Here is a 25,384-nt window from a genome sequence, read left to right on the forward strand (position 1 = left end):
CAGAGCGCCTTCGCCGTGTGCCCGGCAGAGCTGCTCCACAACAACATGGCTTGGGATTAAGTTTCCTCTGTGTGTGCAGAAGGACTCTAGAATGCTCTAAGCCAGGCAACACGCAGCAGTGTCTGTCTACAAGCTTGACCCACAAAGAGAGCAAGTGGGTCTCTGGACTCAAATCCCACGGTGCTTCTTCTACCCACTGCGGCCCTAGCCTGGGAGGCCATTCCTGTCCCAGAGGTCTGAGAGAGTCCACGACCCCATCACCTACACTGAGTTGGGATCTGTGTGTCAACACTGGGGGACAAAATGCAAATTAGATACATGTAAAATTTAAAGTTCACCAGCTGATACCCAAAAAGTGTTGAATATTGATGCCTCAGGTTATGATATATATTCCTTAAGTGGAGTGAAGAGCAAAAACTTTTCAAAGTTCGAGTATTTATTAGTTTTTAAATAAAGAGAAGTACTATTTTAATTTCACATCTTGGCTACGTTTCAACACAGGCAATGCCACAGAGTACCAAGCCCCACACTAAGCCAGGAATCAGCTCCCTCCCACCCTCCTTGATCAAGGCCCTGTCCAAGCCCCTTTAAATCCCAACTAAACACCACAGCTGGCGGATGAGTTCAGCACAGAACACCAACCAGAGTCTGCAGCAAGCCAGAGGGTTGTAAGTGAGCCCCTCCTACAGATGACCTTTCCCACAGGGCACACAGCAAGCTAATGTTCTGAGCATGCTCTTGGTGCAACCCTTGGCACATGCTCAGACCTCAGAGACACAGGCACACACTTTCCCCATGTACTTCTCAGGACCTCAGGGGGGCCTCTCAGCGTGGGGATAGGACTGTGCAGGACAGCTTCAGAGCATGGGGCCATATCCAGGTCAGTGTGGTGTAAGGCAGACAAGGGTAAGAGAGGCCATGTCAGCAATGAATAGCGTTACGGAAAAAATTCCCAGCCAGCAGGATGATAGACACGGTGCTTGATGGTCCAGTTTCTGAGACAGTGAAGGTATCCAGTTTAAAGCCTACTGTGAACATATCGGGCAGAATTCTATTTATATCACTGTTTCTTTGGCTCTGGGCTGGGGCCATTTGCTCCAGGCTTGGGAACAGAAAACAGGTTCCTTGGCATGGAAACAGCCTAGAGAAGACCAGGGTCCCAGGTGCATGAGGAAGATGGCTAAGCTCACGTGGCTGGGGATACAGGACAGGAAAACCTGCCTGGTCACTTAGCACTGGAACAAACATGTGAAGTGTGAGGGGCTTTAAACTAGAAATACCTGGAATAAAAAATAAAATAAAATAAAAATGAAAAACAAAAAGCAAAACTGACAAACTGAACAGTCAAGATCCTCTTTCTAAATCACTCATTTACATATCAGGTCGGGGTATAAACATAGACAAATGCATCCTGAAGGACCACAGCCGACCCACCGGGCTCAACAGCACATCACAGGACAGATTCCTACTAAGTTTCATCTCACCATGGGTGTCTTTTAATGGAAAAAAAAAAAAATCAGAGAAAATATCTGGCCAGGCTGGGATCAGGCGAATGGGAACGCTCGAGAACCCAGGGGGCAGAACGGGTTCCCTCTGTGAGGGCAGGGCGAGCAAGGGAGGGTGGAGCATGCAGGAAAGTACTTGTGACTTACATCCCAGTCCCCACCTCAGGAAGAAGAGAAAGAGAAAAGTTCCCACCACGCCACACCCCACCCACATCACCCCGCACCCCACAGCAGCACCTCAGGGTACCCTCTGCTGCCCACCATGCCCGGGTCAAAGAGGAGCTGTGAGGAGGTGAGGGGCGGTGAGGAGAGCCACACTGAGTCTGGTTTCCACTCTCGGCTCCTACAGGAAGTCTGCAGTCATCTGATGCCTGACACAGAGCTGGAGTAGGTGGCGGCCACGACAGGGGTGCCGTTGTTGGCAGAGTAGCCTTGCCTCAGCGTCTCAAAGTAGGACGCCTGCACAGGCTTGTGACACTGCAGCACTTTGATGGCATCTTCTATTGTAAACCACTCTCTCTTCCTTCCTGTGGAGGCAGAGGGGAGAGATGAAGACAGGCTGGGGCAGTGAGGACACTTCTGAGAGGGTCGGGAGAACACGCAGGCCAGGCTTCAGGGCTGCTGTAGGCCTGTGATTCCCGCACCCTGGAGGGGAAAGCAGGAGGATCAGGAATGGAAGGTCATCCTTGGCTACACGGGGAACCCAAGGCCAGCCTAGGCTACCCGAGAGTCTATCTCAACCCCACAGCAATGCCTCTCACTCCTTTTATTTCCTTACAATAGTAAGGCCAGCGCCCTATCCAATTCCAGTGTTCTACAGAGCCAACTGGGGGGCAGACGGGCTGGCCCCAACTGAGAACTGCTTGCTTGCTCTGCTCTGCACGCCACCCTTTCCAGGGCTTTCCGGGGCTCTGAGCGCAGTCAGCCTGCACCTCCAAGGAGGGGCCCAACCTCCTCATCTTCGGCAAACATTAACATCAGCATCAGCTGCCAGGATCCTCATGATGGCTGACCTATGATCTGCTACCATACTCCCTCTTTTATTCAAAAAACTCTGTAAGTGACGGATCGGCCACAGAAAATAAGGGGCTGCTGAGACGACCCAGAGGCGATGGCGCTTGCTGTGTGGGCCTGGAGACCCGAGTTCAAGCTCTGGAACCACACGAAATGAAAATGAGAGCTGATCCCACAGAGCTCTTCTCTCACCCCTTGTGCACGCCATGGCGAGAGCGCAACCACACAGCAGGCGGTGGTGGCGCACGCCTGTAATCCCAGCACTCGGGAGGCAGAGGCAGGCGGATCTCTGTGAGTTCAAGGCCAGCCTGGGCTACAGAGAAACCCTGTCTGAGGGGAAAAAAACACAAGAGTGCACCCACATGTACATACAACATACATGCTAATTTAGAAAAAAGAAAAATAAAAACCACCCAACTTAACAAATTACTATTTTGTGCCTACTTTTATTAAAATTTATGGGTTTTGTTTGTTTGTTTTTTAGGCATGGTCTTTCGATATAGCCCCAGTGTCTGTCTGGAACTTGCTATATAGACCAGGATGGCCCTGAACTCACAGAGATCCTCCTGCCTCTGCCTCCCGAGTGCTGGGACTAAAGGCGTGTCCACCACGACTGGCTTGCTTTTCTCTTATAAAGGGCAGTAAAATAGGATTGCTTCAAAACGGAGAAGCAGAGGTGGAGTGACCCCGGTGACTGGACACTAGTCTAAAGCATGAGGTCTGGGCTTCTACTTCCAACAGTGCAGAAGAATACAGGAGCAAGGTCATGAAGTCAGTGTGCAGACCCCAGCACATCACTGGCTCCAGCTGGGGAGCCCTGGTCAAGCCATGGACCCCTTCGTGCCCTAGTTTCCTTGTCTCTAAGGTAGATAATAAATAGGACTCACCTCCTAGACTGCTTTCAAGATCAGTTACAGAAAGCTCCTCAATACTATCAGCACCCAGGACCTGACAGGAGGAGTCTGCTTTTTTCTTTTCAGATTTACTTATTTATGTGTGTGAGTGTTCTGTCTGAATATGGATGTATACCACATGCGTACCTGGTGTCCACAAAGTCCAGAAGAGGGAATCAGAAACCCTGAAACTGGAGCCAGGAGGGTTGTAAGGTACCACGTGGGTGCTAGGAGTCTGAACCGGGTCCTCTGGAAGAGCAGCCAGTGCTCTTAACCACTGACTGAGCTATCTCTCTGGCCCCCAAGGGTTAAACTTTTTTTATTGTAGTTATTTTATTTATTTTATTGTTCTTTTATTTTTTTGCTTTTGTGTTTGGAGACTGGGTTACACTGTGTAGCCCTGGCCGTCCTGGAACTCACTCTATAGACCAGGCTGGCCTCAAACTTACAGAGACCCACCTGCCTCTGCCTCCTCAAGTGTTGGGATTGAAGGGGTGTGCCAGCACCAACTGGCGGCATGATTTTTCATTTATATCTACCTCTACACACACGTCTATATATATAGAGAGAGACAGGTTGTGTGTATGTGTGGATGGAACCCGGGCCTTACGTGTGATGAGCAAATGCTCCAGCACCGGGTGGAGAAAAGACACTCATCTGTTGTTCTCACCTCCGGGAGAGGATCCAGGGCCTGAGGACTACCCCAAGCAACACCGGCCTTCCAAAGCTCTGCTGCTGGAGTGCTTCCCAGAACGGCTTCCACTGCCAGCCCCGCTCAGGCATAGGGAAGAGAACCCAGGACCTCTACACACTAGGCTAGCAGTCTAGCACACGGCCACAGCTCTAGTCTTACTTTGTAGACAGGGCAGCCCAGGTGTGAGGCACAACATCTACTGTCTACTCCCCATTCTGAGGAGGCTCCAATTAGTGCACGCACACACTCTCTCTACCCCGACCTCTGCAGCATCAGCCACTTTCCCGTGATAGCACCATGAAGATATTTAACATTTCAAAAGATGAATGCAGCTTTGCTCACTTGTGATCTACACTGAAGACCAACTTTTCACTAGCAGAGTCACAGGGAGCTGGGTGGGATGGTATACAGTTGTGCCTTCAGCATCCAAGTGGCTAGACAGGAAAGTCAGAAGTATGTGCACCCCGGGGCCTAGAGTGATGGCTAAGTGATTAAAAGTGCTGGCTGCTCTTCCAGAGGTCTTGAGTTCAATTCCCAGCACCCACATGGTGGCTCACAGCCATCGAGAATGGGATCTGGTGCCCTCTTTTGGTATGCAGGTGTACATGCAGGCAGAACACTGTATGTATAATAAATAAGCCTCACTGGCTTGTTCCTTGTGCATTAGATGCCTTCACTGGAGTTAATACCGAGCAATGCTAAGAATTGAGGAAAAGGCTTGTCTGGGTACTAACAAGCAATGGTACCTTAAACCTGGGTGTGGCCCCTGCCAGGCTGAGTGGCAAGAACAGGCACACAACATGCCTATCTTGGGCTTCTTTTCATCCCTGCACATGCTCACAGGGACCCCACTTCTGCATGCCCCAACCCAGTATACGAATGAGAGCTTAAGACAAGACCACATCTCACTCTCATCTTTGGTCCTGATGGCCAACAGTACCCAGCATGGCAGAGGCCCCAGGTCAGTATCTGTTCAAAAGATAGAGCAGTATAGCCCTTTTGAGGAGGATCCAATCTTATTTTAGAAACATTTCTAAATTTTATGGGACATGTTTCCACTTGTTAGCTCTATTCTCAAACTCAGCTGCTTTTTTTTTTTTGGTTTTTCAAGACAGGGTTTCTCTGTGCAGTCCTGGCTATCCTGGAACTCACTCTGTAGACCAGGCTGGCCTTTAACTCACAGAGATCCACCTGCCTCTGCCTCCTGAGTGCTGGGATTAAAGCCTCAGCTTCTCTTTAGACACCTTAAATCCTAACTTCCTCAGCTTCAAGCTGTAGCCGCCTGTTCATTTAGTACGCTGCATTAGCATTTCTCCTAGCCAGCAGGACAGTGCCTGCCTGGACATGACAGGCTGGTGTGGGGGCTGCCCGAGTCCTGCGGTGACTTACCAATGTTCACTGAGTCTTCCCAGTCCTCCAGCACTTCCGTGACAATGAGCACGTACACGTACGTCCTGTGCTTCCTCTCCCGGTTCTGAAGGGCACAGAAAGGACAGTGGGGAGGCTCGCCGCAGTGGGGGGAGATCTTGAACAAACATTGCTATACGCTGCCCAGAAGTATGATGCCCTCTGGTTTTGCTGTTTTGTCTGAAGAGGGTTCTACCAGAATAGAGAGCGCACCCTTTGAAGAGACCCCCCCCCCCCCAGACAGGGTTTCTCTGTGTAGTTTTGGAGCTTGTTCTGGATCTCGCTCTGTAGACCAGAGCCTTGAAATCCACCTGGCTCTGCCTCCTGAGTGCTAGGATTAAAAGTGTGCGCCACCACTGCCCAGCTTTTAAGGTTTTCTTAGTGTATGTATGTGTGTGTAGCCCTGGGTGGCCTGGAAATTGCTATGTAGACCAGACTGGCCTTGAACTCACAGAGATCCTCTTGCCTCTGTCTCCCTGGGGGTGTGGGGATTAAAGGGTATGCCACCATGCCCAAGCAGCAAGGACTTCTTTTTCTCCTCCTTCGTCTTCTTTTTTGACATAGGGTCTCTCTACATAGTTCTGGCTGTCCTGGAATTCACTCTATACATCAGGCTGGCCTTGAACTCATAGAGATCCACCTGCCTCTGGCTCATGAGTGCTCGGATTAAAGGTGTGCACCACCATGCCTGGCTGGCAAGCACTCTTAATGTGCTGAGCCATCTGTCTAGCCTGTGTCCAGACTCTTCAAGTCCAATCTTTACACTCCTCCTCCTCCTCCTAACCACAACTTCACAGGAATGCTGGGATCTGGAAAAAAGGGAGTGTGCAGACTGTGGCTGTGCAGAGCCATTGTGCAAACGAGCTGAGTGAGTTCCGCATCCTCTCTCCCGACTGTACCGACCCTGCTCCTCTGTTCCCATTTCTCATGTCCTGACACCTCCTTTCCACCCAGTCTGTCCCCAGTCTTCTCTTCTCCTCTTTTCCTCTCACCCTGGAAGAGAAGGAGCAGCAGGAAGGGATAGGCAGTTCTCTGCACACGCTTGGGGCCTGAGCTCACTCCAGAACCCAGAGAAGCAGCTGGGCATAGAGGTCAATTGAGCCTGTGATCTCAGCCTGGGGAGGTGGGAACAAGGGATCCCTGGGACTCAATCCAACCTATCTGATGAGCTCCAGTCCGGTGAGAGGCCCTTTCCATGAATGAATGAATGAATGAATGAATGAATGAAAAAAGCTAGATGGCTCCTAAGGAGTGACGTGTGAAGTTGTCTCAGGCCTCCACAGACACGTACACATATGTATGCACATAAATACAAACAGTAAAAGGAAAGAGCAGAGAAAACTGTCTGCTGTGCTGCGTGCCCTGACACTCAGTGAGACAAAGAAGGCAAAGTCAGGACAACGTGGCTAATTAACGACTCTAGAGCCAAGGTATTAACAGACTTACCTCAAAAACTCCAACCAGTCTTCCCAGCGTCCCTTTCACTCCAGCCTGAAGGAGAGAAGGAAGAGTGAGCACACAGTGACCCCCGTTGCTCTTCCAGAGGACCCGCGTCTGGGGCCCAGCACCCATGGCAATGACTCACAACAGCCGCCAACTCCAGCACCAGAGGGTCCAAAACCCTCTCCGGGCCTCCACAGTCGCCCGTCGCCCCACCCCCCCCACCAAACAAAAATCATGGATTTGCAGCAGCTTGGGAAGACTCAGGTCTGTGAGCTCATTTATTCCTAGATTTCCTGTATGTCACATAGTGGTCACAGCAAGACACACTAGAGGAAGAGAGTCCTTTCACGTCTCTTGTCTTTCTCCCTGCGGAAGAGCTTGCCAAATAGCTATCCCAAACATTCCGAGGTGTTAATTCACTTATCCGTTCATGTAACAAATAGCCACGAAACAAGGCGAGGCCAGAGGGGAGCGATGCCCAGGCTGGGGCACAAGCGTGATCCACGACAGCAAGAGCCTTAGCTGGCATGCCAGTGGCTGTCTGCTGTGTACAAGACTGCAGCAGAGCTCCGACGCCTACAGGATCCACAAACGTAAGCCAATGAAACCATCAACATAGGGTTGTCCTAGTGACCTGTCATGACACAAATCAACAGTGTGGCTGTCTCCACTCTCCTAATGCACCTTCCTTCTTCCTGTCCAAGGCCTGTCTGCTGCTGCTGCGCCTCCTGTGCCCTCTCCAACAGCTGCCGTGAGCTAACGTGAACCTTTCCTCACGAAGCCAAACATTTGATAACGGAAATGATCTCCAACATTAAAACTACAAATTAGCCTGTGATTAAGATTACTTTTAATGGCTTATTTATTTATTTTTATGTACATGAATATCTGCCTGCACGCCTAGTGCCTGCAGAGGCCAGAAGCAGCATCAGATCCCCGGAGCTAGAGCTACAATACAGACTGTTGTGAGCGGCCACATGGGCACTGGGAACCTGAGACCTGGTGTTCTCTGCAAGCCCAGCGGTGCTCTAACGCCAGCGCCACCTCCCCAGCCCTCAACGTGCGACTTTGACAAGGCAATAATAACAACTTCTTTCCCCCCCTTTCAGTCAAGGACTCACAGAGCCCAGGCTGGTCTTTAACTCCCTCTAGAGTTGAGATAACCTTGAACTCTAACCCTCCTGCCTTCCCCTCCAAACCGCTGGGGTTACAGGCATGATCTCTAGTTTGTGTGGTGAGGGGACGGAACCCCGGGTCTCATGCACACTACAGGAGCACTGGTCGCCCGAGCCTCCCTCCACAGTAACCACGGCTGTTTGTGCACTGAGCAACAACACAAACGACTCGCGCCATCAGAGAGGCTGGAGACAGATTAAAGGCATTTTCCAGAATGATGGAGATGTATTCTTGCAAAGTCTAGTGTATTTCAAATAATGTTGCTGCCTGTAACTTTTAAATTAATAGGGAGGGTATCCATCCACTTTACAGAAGTCTATCTAAAGTGAGCTCACCATCATTCTACAACTAAAGCAGAGACATGCCAGGCACGGTGGGTCATGCCATCAATCCCAGCACATCTCTGTGAGCTTGAGGCCAGCCTGGTCTACACAGTGTGTTTCAGCCCACCCAGGGCTACATGGTGAAATTTTATCTCAAACAAGCAAGCAATAAACCCAAACAAATAATAAATATAAAAACATTCCTTTATATACCAGCTTTAAAAACTGGGACTTAGGGGCTGGAGAGATGGCTCAGTGGTTAAGAGCACTGACTGCTCTTCCAGAGGTCCTGAGTTCAATTCCCAGCAACCACATGGTGGCTCACAACCATCTGTAGTGAGATCTGGTGCCCTCTGCTGGCCTGAAGGCATATATGCAGGCAGGCAGAATACTATGTACATAATAAATCTTAAAAAAAAAAAAAAAAAAAAAAAGGGGGGGTGGGGGTGGGGGACTTAGTAGTTTCTTAGAGAAAATGCCCTTGAAGAATTTTCAGAAGCCAAGCATAGTGACTCCTGCCTGGAATTCCAGCATTCAAGAGACTGAGGCAGAGCCGGGCGGTGGTGGTGGTGGTGGTGGTGGTGGTGGTGGCGGCGGCGGCGGCGGCGGCGGCGGCGGTGCACGCCTTTAATCCCAGCACTCGGGAGGCAGAGGCAGGCGGATCTCTGTGAGTTCAAGGCCAGCCTGGTCTACAGAGCGAGTTCCAGGAAAGGCGCAAAGCTACACAGAGAAACCCTGTCTTGAAAAAAACCAAAAAGGGAGAAAAAAGGATTATCATGAGTTTGAGGACAACCTGGGTCATCCTGTCCAAAATAACAGTGAGGAAAATAAAAAAAGAGAATTTCAGGGCTGAAGAGCAGCTCAGGTGGGGTGTCTGCCTAGCATGGAGGCTGGGTGTGATCTCCAGCACCACATACAATGATACAGAACAGACGACTTCAGTCCAGCCTAACGCTAGTGGAGGAAGGCTCTTCACGGAGAGATCCTCTGGGTCCACTCCTTTAAACTATCTGATGTTTTCAGAAGCCAGCTCTCAACTGTGCAGTCTCAAATGCTGGCAGCAGTGTGAACTCGGGTATTTTTACCACTCACATGACTGCGGATGCAGATCTAGACAGGCGTCAGCGCAGCATCTGACAGCCGCCTGGCTCCGACATTTGACTCGGACACGTGTAAGTTCAGTGCAGTCAGGCACTGATGTGGACTTGCTCAGTCATCTCCATGTCAAACCCTAATCTGGAAGGAGCCTTTCCTTTAACACTGGTGAGAACTCGTCCTTCATCACCCACGAAGCAGAGACAGAGCTTCCCTGTCTTCAGCACAGAACTTCACCAGCACACAGTACAGAGCTGGGACCAGGTCAGGGTTAGAGTGCTGGTCCAGCAGGCGGCAGGTCTGCAGTTTAACTCCCAACAGTGTGAAAGCAGCCAGACACAAAAACCCACCCCAAATACACTGTGCCCATTCTAGTATTTTCTATCTATCTAACAAAATAAACAACTGTCTTTTAATTTTATTTATTATGATTATGATTATTGTTTGTTTGTTTGAGGCAGGTTCTCTATGTCCTTGTTGTCCTGAAACTTGCTATATAGACCAGGATAGCCTTGAACTCACAGAGATCCTCTTGCCCCTGCCTCTCAGTGTTAGGATGAAAGGTGTGTACCATTACACCCAACTTAAGGGTGTCAGATCTTGGAGGTACAGACAGCTGTGAGGGACCATGTGGTGCTTGGGAATTGAACTCAGGTCCTCTGGAAGAGAAGTCGGTGCTCTTGACTGCTGAGCCATCTCTCCAGCCCATAATATATCATTAATATGATATAAATATATAAGATAAAATATAATTACATATATATATATAAACAAACTGCGTCTTTTTCCTTGAGAGTGTTTGGTACTCATATGGAGGTTTTGAAAAGGCTCTCCCATGTGGGTACACAGCTCAGGCAAAGCACAAACAGGTAGGGCCCCACAGACCTATGACCACACAGAACCCTGCTTGACCACTCAGGTGGGCCAGCTCTTTCTGAAGTAGGTTTCCCTCATGGTAGGTGTCTGGTAGACACAGATGCCACCTTACCCTCACTATCAGGGCACCCAGATTCTGCTCAGTTTCTAAATGTTCAATTGGGAAGGCATGCCTGAGCAAGGTACTCAGGGAGCATGGGTTCAGGGGCGCTCCATGAGACCCATTTCAGAACACCAGCTCCTAGGAGGATCACTTGGGGACTTGTGGGAAAGATTTCTCACCACCATAGGCCATAGGGAGACTGGACAAAAAGAAACGTTACATGTCTTTCACATCAGGCAGGGACCTAAAACCTGGAGCTACTGCAGATATCTTGTGACCCTAAAGCAAAGGACAAAAAAACCCAGTGAGATGCTAACCTAAGCCAGAACCAATGCTGCCAATACCCAAGCAGCCAACCTTGGACAACTCAGGGTGGGAATGAGCTCTAGTCAGGAATGTTCATCTGTGGCTGACAGCTTCTGCTACCTCTTTCTTGATTCAAAAAGCAGTTTTCCAGCTAGGCGGTGATGGCACACACCTTTCATCCCAGCACTCGGGAGGCAAAAGTAGGCAGATCTCTGAGTCAGAGATCAGCCTGGTCTACAGAGTGAGTTCCAGGACAGCCAGAGCTGTATGTAACACAGAGAAACTCTCTCTCAAAAAACCAGAAAAGATGTGGATGATGAAGTACTCTAAAGACAAAAGTGGGAACAATGAAGCTCCCTGTGGAAGGCAGAAAGCTTAGTCCCCAAAGGAGCTTCTGGGGACAATTCTTTTCATGTGCCTGCAGGACACCCAGAGATAATAGTGCTGCACATCAGCACACCTGACTGTCTGGCATGTGCATCACTGGCAGCTACACAGGAAAAGGACCACACTGAGGGTACCCAGAAAGAAAAGGCCAGCAGAGGGCCAGGGAAGCAACCCACAGGGCTTTAAGCATCAAAAGGGGAATGGGGCTGGAGAGCTGTTCAGGCATTAGCGGCCCACTCAGTTCGTGCAGAGGATCTGGGTTTGTTTCCAGCACCCACATCAGGGAGCTCACTACTGCCTGTAAGTTTTAAGGCAGTTTTCAGTTTTAAGGCAGTGTATGCCTCCTGGCACCTGCAGATACTTAAACTCATTATGACACATACACACATTCATGTAGTAACACCCGCATAAATAAAAAATAAATATCTTTAAGAAAGAGAAATCAGGGGGACTAGAGAGATGGCTCAGAGGTTAAGAGCAATGATTGTTCTTCCAGAGGTCCTGAGCTCAATTCCCAGCAACCACATGGTGGCTCACAACCACCTGTAATGAGATCTGGCGCCCTCTTCTGGTGTGAAGGCATATACACAAGCAGAACACTGTCTACATAATAAAAAAAAAATCACATCCATGTGAAGACTGTTTAAAAAAGGAGAGAAATTAGTAAAATATTCCTATTGTCACTAGCTGGACATTATCAAATAATAAAATGAAATTTGAAGGTTTAAAAAACGTATTTCTTAATTTGTGTATGTGCCAAGCCACAGCATGTGTGGACATGGGACAACTTTTGGGAGTAGGTTCTCTTTTCCAACATGTGCATCCAAGGTGTTGAACACAGGATGTCAGACTTGGTGGCAAGCAGGTGCCTTTGTGCACTGAGCCATCTTGCCGGCCCCAGGAATAATAATAATATTATTACTACTATTAAAGCCAAGCCTCTGGTGCCACTGCTCTTCAGTGGGAAAGAGCCCTGCCTGGCAGGGAGCTCACTGTTTGCTTACTGTGTTCTATTGCTCAAACCTACACCGGCTAGTAACAGTATATGGCATTTTCTGCATATATATATATATATATATATATATATATATATAGAGAGAGAGAGAGAGAGAGAGTATATATATATATATAAGAGTATGCACACATATTATACACACACACATATTTTGTGTGTATATATATATTATATATATTAGAGAGATTTGGTTATGCTGATGCACACATCTCTAATTAATTTAATACTCTTGACCTGCTTTAGGAAATGACCATTATCTGTTTAGTTCCATTATAAGATACTGTAAAGGGTTGAAGAGATGGCTCAGTGGTTATGAGGATTGGCTGCTCTTGCAAAGAATCCAGGCTCAATTCCCAGCACCCACATAGTAGTTCACAGCCATCAATAACTCCAGTTTCAAGGGAATCCAACACCCATTTCTGGCCTCTGTATATAATTCAAGAATGTGATGCACTTACAAACAAAAAACTGCCGTCAAAGCCCGTTCTATTCAGTGGCCATGGGGTTTCTGCAGGACTGAAAGTCGCGCTTCCCCATCCTGGGAGGGAGCACTTGCCATCAACTTGCTCACTACAGCAGAGCAACTGCAGATGAGCTCCCAATCCCAGCTCTCCCCGGGCCCACACCCTCTGACTGACAGGCAATGTGCAGCTCTTCCTATCCAGAGAGAAGCTGCTTCCGATCTAGCCTCCCATGGGATTTACTCCGGCCAAGAAGCACAGCGGTTCCAAACTGAGGCCTCAACGGGCTTTCCGACGTTTCTCCTGGAACCCTGCCACGGTCATGTGACTATGCCTTTGCTAGACTCCCAAGGATGGAGAACCATCGTTTCTCAGGTCTGTCTTGTTATCACTAACCTGGCGAGGGAAGCTGGATCAAAAGCTAATACCACAAGTGAGCCACAGCATAACCAAATATATATAACTCTACCAGGTCAAGCCACTGACTGGGGATGGTTTGTGCGACAGTAACTGAACACACACACACACACACACACACACACACACACACACACACACACGCCCTCCTGTAAGCGGCCGTCACTGCTGATCCTCCACACTTGGCGCTCACTGTCAGTCGGTCCCCCACTCCCTAGGCAGTCAAGGCATCACTTTGTCACTTCTTCTTTTCTTTACTTTGTGGCACTGTAGATGGACCCTGGACCCAAGAGCTTGTGCCCTTTAGCCTTTAACCACTGGGCTGGCTAAAACCCAGCCCTTGATTTTGTGAGTCAGGGGCTTGCTTGTCACATAGCTCAGGCTGTCCTTGCGTTCATGATCCTCCAACCTCTACCTCCCTGGTGCTAGGATCACAAATGCACACCACCACACCCTGTTGTTTTTAATTGAAATTACACACCTTTTTGTACATTCAACAAACACACACTTAGTTGTGTGTGTGTGTGTGTGTGTGTGTGTGTGTGTGTGTGGTGCTGGGGCTTGAACTCGGGGCTTCATCCGTTGTAGAAAGCCCTGTGCTACTAAGCTTTGCCAAGCTGCCCTTGAACTTGCTATGAAGTAAAGGACGACCTTGAGTATCTGACCCCCTTGCCTTCACCTCCCAAGTGCTGGAATGTCGGGAGTGCACTGCCATGTCTGCTCAGCATCTGTGCTGTGCTGTGAGAACTCAGTGCTCTTTCCCGACTGTTCCAGCTCACCGTTTGCAGGTCTCAGTGAGATCCTTTTGAAAACACAAGGTAGATAGCCTAGGAACACCCCCCCTCACACACACACACCATAGGAGATCTCTATGACCTGAGATACACCCAGACGCTAGACTGACTTTCTGTGCATCAGCTCTGCTAGGCAGCTGGCCTCTTTCACTTCAGGGAGCGGAGAGGAAGCTGCTGACACTGCTTTTCAGGCAGCTGGAAAGCCTTATCCGACCGAGTCCAGTGTCCTGGTCGTGGAGGATCTGGAGGCAGGGGCTGCAGTCAGTATTTGCTGAAGTCGCTGTGAAGCCATGCACTCCCTTCCTAGTGACTCAAGATCCTTCCTGGAATGTGGAGCTGGACAGGAAAGCAAACACAACTGTTCTGGAAGACTCTGCTGGACTCATTTCACTTCACAGGAGCCTGGCTGTTATCCCAGTAATTCAACCTCTATTCAACAGGGTTCCAACACAAGCTAGTCCAAACACAGTACAAGGCTCTCTAACAGCAGATTCTAATCTCTGTACTTAGCTACTGAATTAACTGCTCACCAATGGGTGGTATTCAATTAAGTGTGATAAACTGAGTAAAAAGATGGTTTTTTTTCCCCCCTTATTTTTTGTTTTTCGAAACAGGGTTTCCCTGTGTAGTTTTGGTGTCTGTCCTGGATCTCGCTCTGTAGACCAGGCTGGCCTTGAGCTCACAGAGACCCGCCTGCCTCTGCCTCCTGAGTTCTGGGATTAAAGGCATGCACTGCCTGGCCTCTTTCCTTATTTTTTATTTAGTTTTTGATTCAGAGTTCTGAGACAGCCCAGGATTACTTTGAACTCTGATCCTCCTGCCTCACTGTCCCAAATGCTGGGAATACAGGCGTGGGCAACCTTCCCAGCTCATATATTGTTTTATTTCTGTTTTTGGTCGGTTGGTTTTATTTTTTTGTACAAGGTCTCTCTATGTAGGTCTGGCTGCTCTGGACCTTGCTGTATAGACCAGGCTGGCCTTAAACTCAGAGATCCTCCTGCCTTTGCCTCCTGAGTAAAAGGATAAAGACAGGTGCCCCCACACCTGGCTATTTCAGTTGTAAAATGGCAGAAAGATAATTTGTGCAGTTATTTACACTGCTAACAGTACAATACCTTTAAGTTAGGCTAATCCCATTAAATTAGTCTTGTCTTTGACTAAGGACCTGCCAGCCTTTAAGGCAACTAACACCAAATGATCAAACTTATAAAATTCATCCTACATGTGATTGGGAGGTAGGGAAGACTTAACTATCAGCAGAAAGAAAACCCTATTGTGTATCTTTGGTGCACAGCTTAGAGAAACAGAATAATTACAACACTACTGTAGAGTAAGAGGAAAACAGAATGGCTCTAACAAAAAGAAAAAAATGGAAGTGTAGGTCAGGAGGGCTGGAGAGGAGGCTCTGTGGTTAAGAGAACTTGCTGCTCTTACAGAGGACCTGAGTTTGGTTTGTATTGTTGTTGTTTATTTGTCTGGAGACAAAGAAGAGTTTCTGTTGCTGTGATGAAACATCACCACCAAACACAACTTGGGGAGGACAGGGTCTATTTGTTGACAGGTTACAGTCCATCACCAGAAGCCAGGGCAGGAACTCGAGGCAGGCTTGGGTGGCAAGTTCTTTTACCTGCTTAGCAGCCTCTTCATCCCAGAAGAATTTCTTAACAAACCACACATACACACCCTGAATAAAGGCTGTTGGAGGAATAGGTCTGGAAGAAGGAAGTGAAATGGAGGTGTCTATGTACAGAGCCCACTGGCCTTGCAAAGGGCAGCTCTGAGTGGGCAGGTGATGTGAAGGAAAGCTATGGCTAAAGAGTGAGGATCCACCCATCCACCCACCATCACCTCCACACAATCACCAAAGAGAAATGAGGAGCAGATAAGAAAACAAAGAAAAGATGGCTTTTAATTTTTTTTTTTTTTTAAGCCAAGGCTGACCTGCAACTTACTATGTAGGCCAGGCTGGCCTCATACTCACAGAGATCCTCCTGCCTCTGAGTATGGGGATGGAAGATGTATACTGTCATGCTGGGCCTGGCTTTTTACGTTTTTATTTATTACTTCAAGAGTGCATGTGCACACACCAATATATAACACTGAGAATATAGAGTTAGAAAACAACTGGCAAATTTTGATTCTTTCTTTCCACATGTGGGTCTGGGAGCTGAACATCAGCTTGGCAGTGACTGCCCTACTTGCTGAAACCGTTCTCTTTGAGACGGGGTCCCATGTAGCCCAGGCAAGCAACTCTTCTACCTGGAACTTGTTATGTAAACCAGGCTAGCCTCAAACTTGTAGATGCCTGCTTCTGCCCATTTTTCATTACATTTATTCATTCATTCATTCATTCATTTTGTTTTTGTTTTTTCGAGACAGGGTTTTTCTGTGTAGTTTTGGTGCCTCTCCTGGATCTTACTCTGTAGCCCAGGCTGGCCTGGAACTCACAGAGATCCACCTGCCTCTGCCTCCCAAGTGCTGGGATCAAAGGCGTGCGCCACCACCGCCCGGCTCATCACATTTATTAACTTGTGGGTGTGTACCCCGGCTCCCACGCTGGGATCAAAGGACAACTTGCCAGAGAACTACTGCTCCCTCTTCCTACCGCTGGCTCTAGGGATGGCACTCACGCTGTCTTGACAACAGGGACCCCACCCGCCGAGCCTCTTGCCACCTCATCGTTTATGTGTTTCTAGCCACCTTCTCTCTTCTCTCTGACTCTGTTACTGGAGAACAGCCCTGAGGAGCCTACAGCGGAGAAGGAAGGCTATGGCAGGGAAACACAGAAGGAAACACACTAATGCTACTGATGGAGTAAGAAAATGTATTTCCTTTTTAATTTTCTGTTTCCAAATGTCCACATTCAAAACAAAGGCTTGGCTGGGCGGCGGTGGTGCACGCCTTTGATCCCAGCACTCGGGAGGCAGAGGCAGGCGGATCTCTGTGAGTTCCAGGCCAGCCTGGGCTACAGAGTGAGATCCAGGACAGGCACCAAAACTACACAGAGAAACCCTGTCTCGAAAAACCAAAACAACAACAAAATAATAATAATAATTAAAAAAATAAAAAATAAAAACAAAGGTTTGGCCAGGTGTGATGGCGCATGCCTTTAGTCCCAGAACCTGGAAGGCAGAGGCAGGTGGATCTCTGCAGGTTCAAAGCCAAACTGGTCTACACAGTAAATTCTAGAGTTAATAGAGGAGACCTTGTCTCAAAAAATAAAAACAAAAACATTTTAGCTGGGCATGCTGGAATTTGGGGCCTTTAACCCCAATTGGGGGGTGGGTACAGAAGCAGGTGGAGACAGAGGCAGGTATAGAGCAGCCTTATCTACAGAGTGAGCCCCTGCCTCAGCAGCAACAACAACAACAAATGTGTCCGAAGGCTGTGTGTGTGTGTGTGTGTGTGTGTGTGTGTGTGTGTGTGTGTGTGTGTAGTGCCCAAGGAGGCCACCAGGAGGCGTTAGATCCCCAGGGCCTGGAGTCCCCCACAGCGGTTAGCAGCAATGGTGCTGGGAATGGAACCTGGCTTCTCCATCTCGCCAGGCCCTGATACCAGTCATTACAACACCCTCTCCTCCTCAAAGTGGGAAGGCCCATGAAGAACGACCATGGCTACCTCTCAGGTCCTCCACAGGTCTGTGATTCACTGAGCAATACCGTGCCCTCCTTCGACTCCTGGGCAGACAGTGCAGCCCTCCTACTGGTCTCAAAACGATGCTTTCCCTGCGTGCCCACAGAAGAGCAGGAGCCCGACAGTTGCTAAGCGATGAGCATGAGTAACTAACTCAGCAGCGAGGATCTGCGGGGAGGACAAGAGGCACTGCAAACCCTGCCAGACCGGTGTCCTCCAAAGTGTGGAAATGTGAGGGTGCTTATGCTTTCTATGATGACGGTGCTGTCTATGGGGGTGGAGACCAGCACACAGCGGGAAGGGCCGAGACCACTACATGCAATACAAACGACAGTCTGAGACCAAGAATTGCTTTCTGAAGTCCTGCCACACACTTTGTGTGGGTGGGAAATCTGGTTTCAACTCTCCAAGCCTAGAATCAAGGCTACTCTAGTGTGTGCAGATCAGCACTGAGAATACCCGAGTGATAATTTAGACAGTGCACGCTTCCTCTAGAGAAGGTGAGCCGGGCGTCAGTGAGCAGCACAGGGTGGGGAGGAGTCGAGGACTGCGGCGTGTGTGCAGAGGCCCACAGCGCAGCCCGACTTCCTCGCCTCCTGTCCTCCGTGTGCTCACGTGTTCTGTGCACGAGTGTACTGGTCAGATCCCAGCAGGGGTCTTCCTCAATCCACCTTTTTCAGTGTGAGTGTCTTCTGCTGTTTTTCGTTTTGTTTTTTAAAAGACAGGGTCTCGCTGTTACTCTGGCCGGCCTGGAACTCAGAGAGATCTGGACTTGCTGGGAGGGATTCCCTAGATTAGGGTACTGGGATGGGAAGACTCTAACTCTGAGTGGCAGCATCCCAGGAGCTGGGGTGCTGGATGGAGTGAGAAGGAGAAAGGGAGCTGAGCACCGCCACTCACTTTCCTGCTTCCTGACTGCTGCCATGGGACCAAACACCCCAGGCTCTTAATCATGGACAGTCTCCCCAACCCTGACATTGTTTCTTTGTTTTGTTGGTTTCTCTCTCTCTCTCTCTCTCTCTCTCTCTCTCTCTCTCTCTCTCTCTCTCTCGGGGGGGGGGGTTGAGACAGGGTTTCTCTGTGTAGTTTTGGTGCCTGTCCTGGATCTCACTCTGTAGACCAGGCTGGCCTCGAACTCACAGAGATCCACCTGGCTCTGCCTCCCCAGAGTTGGGACCAAAGGCGTGCGCCGCTGCCACTGCCGCCGCCACCGCCGCCGCCGCCGCCGCCGCCACCACCACCACCACCCAGCCCTTAGACACTTTTTTTTTTTTTTTTTTTTTTTTTTTCCATCACAGGCAATTTATTTTGTTCTATTCATGCACAGTTAATACAGAAAATACTTGGAAACATTTCCATATAATGTTTGACACAGAAATCATCAAATAGAAGTATACAATGTTGACAGGAGGCAGTACATTTATAATTTATAACCCCAAATGTATTTATAAATTAGAAATGGAAAGATCTACAAATGAAATTATGAAGGTTCACCAAAGTCATTTAATCTGTCAGTTTCTCATTCATTTTTATGTCTTAATAATATTCTATTGTATGAATAAGCCACATTTTATTTCTCTCCAGTATTTGATAGCTATTTGAGTTGTTTTAACGTTTTTTACTATTAGCAACACACTGCTGTAAACCTTCATGTACATGTTTCATAGGTGCACATTTTCAGTAGTTTGAGGATATATTCCTAAGGGTAGAATTGTTGAGTAACAGAGTAACAATGTTTTGCATTTTGACCAACCACCAAACTTTTGCCAAAGTGGCACACCATTTTACAATCTCACCAAATCCTTGTTTTTAAGGCTCTGATTTTTGTACAAAAGCATTCAATCATTCCGTCAGACCAAACCAGGAAAAGTAAGCTATAGTTCAGAGCTGTTCTATTCCATTTACTATGCAAAGCCATTCTTGGCGTTTGCAACTCTCAGCCCTTTTGAGTATTCTTGCAGTGTTCACCTTTTCCTCCACCACTTTTTTTTTCTTCTTTTTTTCAGGTTTATTCCTATCTATTACAAATGTATAAAAAATCCTCCATCAATGCTGCTGATAGCAGCAGAACCTTGAGAAATATACCTTTGGTTTGCCTCAGAAAAGGAACACATATTGTACTGTAAAGTTTATAAAATTGGCGCAAAACATTGTGATAATGTTACAATACCAGTTTTAAGAGTTCAGTGACTAATGGGGAGCCGATGGGATACATGCAGAACTGTGAAAGCGATCTCACTTAGCCAGCTGTACACGTAGACTGTAAATCTACATTCAGATCATTTCTGATCTAAGACTATCATCCCTGTTTATCTGTTGAGGTCAACCAGGAAACCCTAGAATATACCTTGATTTTTGCAAAAAACAAAATAGGGGGAGAGGTTTTTTCAGCATTTCAGTCCACGAGTAACAGTATCCTAACAGGCAAAGTGTTCTCTCACTGTCAACATAGAATGAACTGCTGCTGGAGGTCAACTTGGGCTTTAATTTGCATTAGCGCTTACATGCATAGTAGTCCAAGTTGTTGACCTCATGACTTTAAAAAGTAACTCTAAAAAAGTGAGATGGCCCTTCTTGGAAGACTAAAGAAAGACATCCAGCCATAGTTGTAAAAAGTCTCATCAAAACAATATACCCTTTTATGAATTACGCCCCAATTAAAAAAAAAAAAAAGTAGCCCCAAATAAGAAGCAGCTCTGAAAAAGAAAATATAACTTAAGATATTTGAAAAAAACAAGGTGAATACAGGTTCAAAAATAATTAAGATACATTTTCTTAAGGCTACCTAGAATTAGGCTTTAAAGAATTCTACCATTTCAAGTTTACCACTAGTTACTAGATACCTATTTACAAACAAGATGTTCACCTTTTTTGTTCCTTTATCAGGAGAAAAATCTACCTTCAGATTATGAGGGTGATGATGGGGAGGGACTAGAAAACAAGATTCAAACAATCCCATGTAAATATCACATTTTTCAAATGGGAGAACTCCAAACTGCACTAGAAGATCCAATCACTAAGACACTTTCCATTGAAATGATTTAAGTACAACTACATGGCACCAAGGTTTAGGCCTAATATAGGCCTGACAACCAAGTCCTTGTTTTCTGGAAGAAAGGCCTCAAAAGTCCCATTCAATTCCACATAACAATACTTCAAAGATCAATTAAGTTTTCCTTTCCTTAATATTTTTGTTTTTGACTTCTAATCTTAAAGACTAGATTAAAACTTAGCTCATTTCCCAGAAGGCATTGCTTCCCTTTGCTCTATGAAAGAGTCCACCAAGACCTCTTCCTCACAACCATCTAGCCCCCAGCCTCCAGCCTGTGCTTTCTCAACATCCTGAAAAAGTAATGTAGGTAAAATATGCTCATGAACATTAAAACTAGTTGTTAGAAAGACGTAACTAGCTTTATAATTTAAGTTTTAGAACATAAATACTTGCAGCTTAATCTGCACTGACAATGATTGTCGAAGCCTAGAATTCAACATTTACAAATTCTCATTCACACACACACAAACCACACTATTATCACACAACTTATGTCTTGAGAGAATCTTCTGCTTTTTAAATCTTTGGCCTCCCAGTCAATCCCAAGTTCAACCAACTTTTCTGAGTTCTGGTAGTTACCTGGACCACTGAGGCATTGCCACAAGACTTCTTCTCTTTTGAAACATCCTTTTTCTCTAGATATTAGGATAGCTACGCCAGCTTGTTTCTTCTGTGGTGTATGTTGGTGTGGGATTATCTATTGCTTGATTTTTCATGGATGTGTTTAGCTTCTTTGGGTTGAATTTTCCCTTCTAGTGCTTTCTGTAGGGCTGGGTTTGTAGACAGGTATTGATTAAATCTGGTTTTATCCTGGAATATTTTGTTTATTCCACCTATGGTGATTAAGAGTTTTGCTGGGTATAATAGTCTGGGTTGGCATCCGTGGTCTCTTAGTGTCTGCATGAGATTTGTCCATGATCTTCTCGCTTTCATAGTCTCTATTGAGTAGTCTGGTGTTATTCTGATGGGTTTACCTTTATATGTTACTTGGTCTTTTTCCTTTGCCGCTCTTAATATTTTTTCTTTGTTCTGTGTGTTTAGTGTTTTGATTATTATGTGGCGAGGGGACTTTTTTTTTGGATCCAGCCTATTCGGTGTTCTGTAAGCTTCTTGTATCTTCATAGGTATTTCTTTCTTTAGGTTAGGAAAGTTTTCTTCTATGATTTTGTTGAATATATTTTCTGTGCCTTTGAGTTGGTATTCTTCTCCTTCTTCTATCCCTATTATTCTTAGGTTTGGTCTTTTCATGGTGTCCCAAATTTCCTGGACGTTTTGTGTTACAACTTTTTTGTCTTTAGTATTTTCTTTGACTGACGAATCTATTTTCTCTATCATGTCTTCAGTGTCAGAGATTCTCTGTTCCATCTCTTGCAATCGGTTGGTTATGCTTGTTTCTATAGTTCCTGTTCGTTTTGTCAGGATTTCTATTTCCAGCATTCCCTCAGCATGTGTTTTCTTTATTGTCTCAAATTCATTTTTCAGATCTTGGAATGTTTCTTTCATCTGTTTAATTGCTTTTTCTTGGCTTGATTTGATTTCTTCCCATTTTTTGTTCATTTTTTCTTCCATTTCTTTAAGGGAGTTTTTTATTTCCTCTTTAATGGAGTTTTTTCATTTCCTCTTTAAGGGAAGTTCTTATTTCCTCTTTAAGAGAGTGTTTCATTTCCTCTTTAAGGAAAGTTTTTATTTCCTCTTTAAGGTAGTTTTTCATTTCCTCTTTAAGGAAAGTTTTTATTTCCTCATTGAGGGAATGTTTTATTTCTTCTTTAAGGGCCTCTATCATCTTCTTAAAGTCATTTTTAGGGTTGATCTCTTCTGTTTCTTCTGTCATGGTATGTTTAGGTCTTGCAGGTGTAGAATCACTAGGTTCTGATGTTGCCATATAGGTCTTTATGTTGTTGCCTGTATTTTTGCACTGGCGTCTACTCATCTTTTCCTCTGTGCGGTGCAGGTGGTGTCTGTGTCTGAGAGTGCCTCTCTTGTTCTAATTTTTAGTCTTGGTTTAGTAGGGGTTCTTGGTTAAATTGGTGCTATTGGGCTGTTTCTTCAGGGACAGCTGATTTCAGTCGGTGAATTATATACTTATGATTCTGGTGATCTGGTTTAGTGGCTGTAGCGCCTTCTTCTGTGTTCCCAGGTCACGTTTTGTTCATTTGTCAACTCCTCAGGTGATCTTGTTTCCTCAGACTTCAAACTGTAGGCATTTGAATCCTCTCCCAGATGGGTTTCAGCTGAGCAGGGTAGTTTCACCAACACCTCCAAGTTGTTGGGTTTCACAGGATCAGCAGTTGGGCCCTGGGTTGTCCCCAAACGGAGTGCCCAGACTCGCCCTGGTTCTGACCCACGGAGATAACCTCTTCCCCAGGTGTTGGGGCTAGGGGCGTCCCAGTTCCAAGCTGCGTCTGCCCCTCTCTGTCCCCGGGCCTGTCCACCCCTGTGGCCCACCGCCACAGGCCCACCTGGGTCCACTTGTCTCTGCCGCAGGGCCTGTATGTCCCTGTCAGCTGCCGCTGGGTCTGTCTGCCTCTGCGGGCGACCAACGGGCCTGTATGTCTCTGCCGGCTGCCACCGCGGGCCTACCTACCCCTGCCCGTCACTGCTGCCGGGCCCATCCACCTCTGCGAACTGCCACCAGGCGTGTATGTCTCTGCCGGTTGCCGCTGGGCCTGTATGTCCCTGTTGGCCGCTGCCACCGGGCCCTTCCACCTTCGCGAGTCGCCGCCGCGGACCCACCTGCGTCCGCCCGTTTCCGCCCAGTGGCCTGTCTACTTCTGTGGGCCGCCGCCGCCGCTGGGCCTGAATGTCTCTCTCTGTCAGCCGCCGCCGCCGGCCCGTCCACCTCTATCTGCTTATCTCTGCCACAGGGCCTGTCCACCTCTGTGGGCCGCCGCTGGGCCTGAATGTCTCGGCGGCTACTGCCGGGCCTAAATGTCCCTGTCGGCTGCTGCCGCTGGACCCATCTACCTCCGCGGGCCGCTGCCACAGGCCTACCTGCGTCTCCCTTAGACACTTTTTAATCCTCTCAATAATTCTGGAATACAGTGTGGGGTGTGATAACTTCTTTGTCTGCAGAAGCATACGCAGGACTGTCGAGTTATGATGGCAGATGGCCTCATTTCAAAACAGATGACTGGCAGCAGATGAAACGCTAACTCAGGAATGTCCTTCAGTGACAGGCCCTGAAGTTTTCATTTCCATTTTCAAGCATCTTATACCTACTTCGTTCTCCCCTTCCTCCGAAAGGCTGGTATGGAGTTCCCAGGAGTAAGCATTGAGAGGAAGAGGGTCCTGCATCCGCCCTGACTCCTCTCCGCACTCCTGCCAACACCACCTGCTTCGCTGTGTTTGGTCTGCGCCCATGTGACTAGAGACAACCCCGGTGTGGTGTGACTAGAGACAACCCCGGTGTGGTGTGACTAGAGACAACTCCGGTGTGGTGTGACTAGAGACAACCCCGGTGTGGTGTGACTAGAGACAGCCCGGTGTGGTGTGACTAGAGACAACTCCGGTGTGGTGTGACTAGAGACAGCCCCGGTGTGGTGTGACTAGAGACAACTCCGGTGTGGTGTGACTAGAGACAACTCCGTTGTGGTGTGACTAGAGACAACTCCGGTGTGGTGTGACTAGAGACAGCCCCGGTGTGGTGTGACTAGAGACAGCCCCGGTGTGGTGTGACTAGAGACAACTCCGGTGTGGTGTGACTAGAGACAGCCCCGGTGTGGTGTGACTAGAGACAACTCCGGTGTGGTGTGACTAGAGACAACTCCGTTGTGGTGTGACTAGAGACAACTCCGGTGTGGTGTGACTAGAGACAACCCCGGTGTGGTGTGACTAGAGACAGCCCCGGTGTGGTGTGACTAGAGACAACTCCGGTGTGGTGTGACTAGAGACAGCCCCGGTGTGGTGTGACTAGAGACAACTCCGGTGTGGTGTGACTAGAGACAACTCCGTTGTGGTGTGACTAGAGACAACTCCGGTGTGGTGTGACTAGAGACAGCCCCGGTGTGGTGTGACTAGAGACAACTCCGGTGTGGTGTGACTAGAGACAGCTCCGGTGTGGTGTGACTAGAGACAACTCCGGTGTGGTGTGACTCTCAAAAACACAGAGGGAAAGGCGCCTGCTGACATGCTTCAGGACCTGAGCTCAATCCTCCCCAGTTCCCGGGACTCCCACACAGATAAGAAGTATGGCTGAGCCTATATATACATTCACATGGTGGGATGGGAAGGGAAGGGAAAAATCCAGCCATACAACAAAAAGAGGAGCTTTCCAGAGCCAGAGAGCAAAGCACACGTGCTTTCTAGGACAGAACTATCAACCCACTGAAGGCCCAAGCCAAGCAGCAGACGTACACAGTCTCGGGCATCTCCCCCTCTCACCATCACCCTTATTTCAGGTCTTCATCATCCTGCCCGAGTCCCTAACTGCATGATGACAACTCAAACGTCACTGTGCCTTAGGCACCATGAAAATGACAGAAGCCAACTAGACTTAGACCGGACTTCTGCAGCATAGACATTCTTAACTGGTCCACAGCCCCACCCTCTTGAAATAAGCAGGCAAAGTTTCTGAGAGCCCCAGGCCTAGGAAGGCAAAGTACAAAGTCATCCTGCCCCTCAAGACCTGCCTGCACACTGAACATCCCAAGACCTCAGATCCGGTAAGATATGCGACCCTCTTTCTGCTCCAGAGCAAAATCAAAGCTGTTCTCCATGTTCCTACCCCTCCTCTAACATTTCCCTCAGGGGGAAGTCAGAGAAAGGACCGTGACACTCCCACTCAGACAGTG

At 47.8% G+C, this 25,384-nt stretch overlaps 1 protein-coding gene across 2 annotated transcripts in view; it reads right to left on the reverse strand.

Annotated features, from left to right (window-relative positions):
- Positions 1-418: 418 nt before the first annotated feature.
- Nudt3 (nudix hydrolase 3) overlaps positions 419-25,384 on the reverse strand; it is a 65,164-nt gene continuing 40,198 nt past the window's right edge. For both annotated transcript variants that reach the window (XM_028888339.2, XM_028888340.2), the window contains exons 3-5: positions 6,960-7,004; positions 5,496-5,580; positions 419-2,032 (exon numbers count right to left, since the gene is read on the reverse strand). In XM_028888339.2, coding sequence (XP_028744172.1) covers positions 1,866-2,032; positions 5,496-5,580; positions 6,960-7,004 — 297 coding nt within the window. In that variant the 3' untranslated portion in view covers positions 419-1,865. The remainder of the gene's footprint in view (positions 2,033-5,495; positions 5,581-6,959; positions 7,005-25,384) is intronic.

This window comes from Peromyscus leucopus, chromosome 16_21 (genome assembly GCF_004664715.2).
Source record: "Peromyscus leucopus breed LL Stock chromosome 16_21, UCI_PerLeu_2.1, whole genome shotgun sequence".
Taxonomy (NCBI): domain Eukaryota; kingdom Metazoa; phylum Chordata; class Mammalia; order Rodentia; family Cricetidae; genus Peromyscus; species Peromyscus leucopus.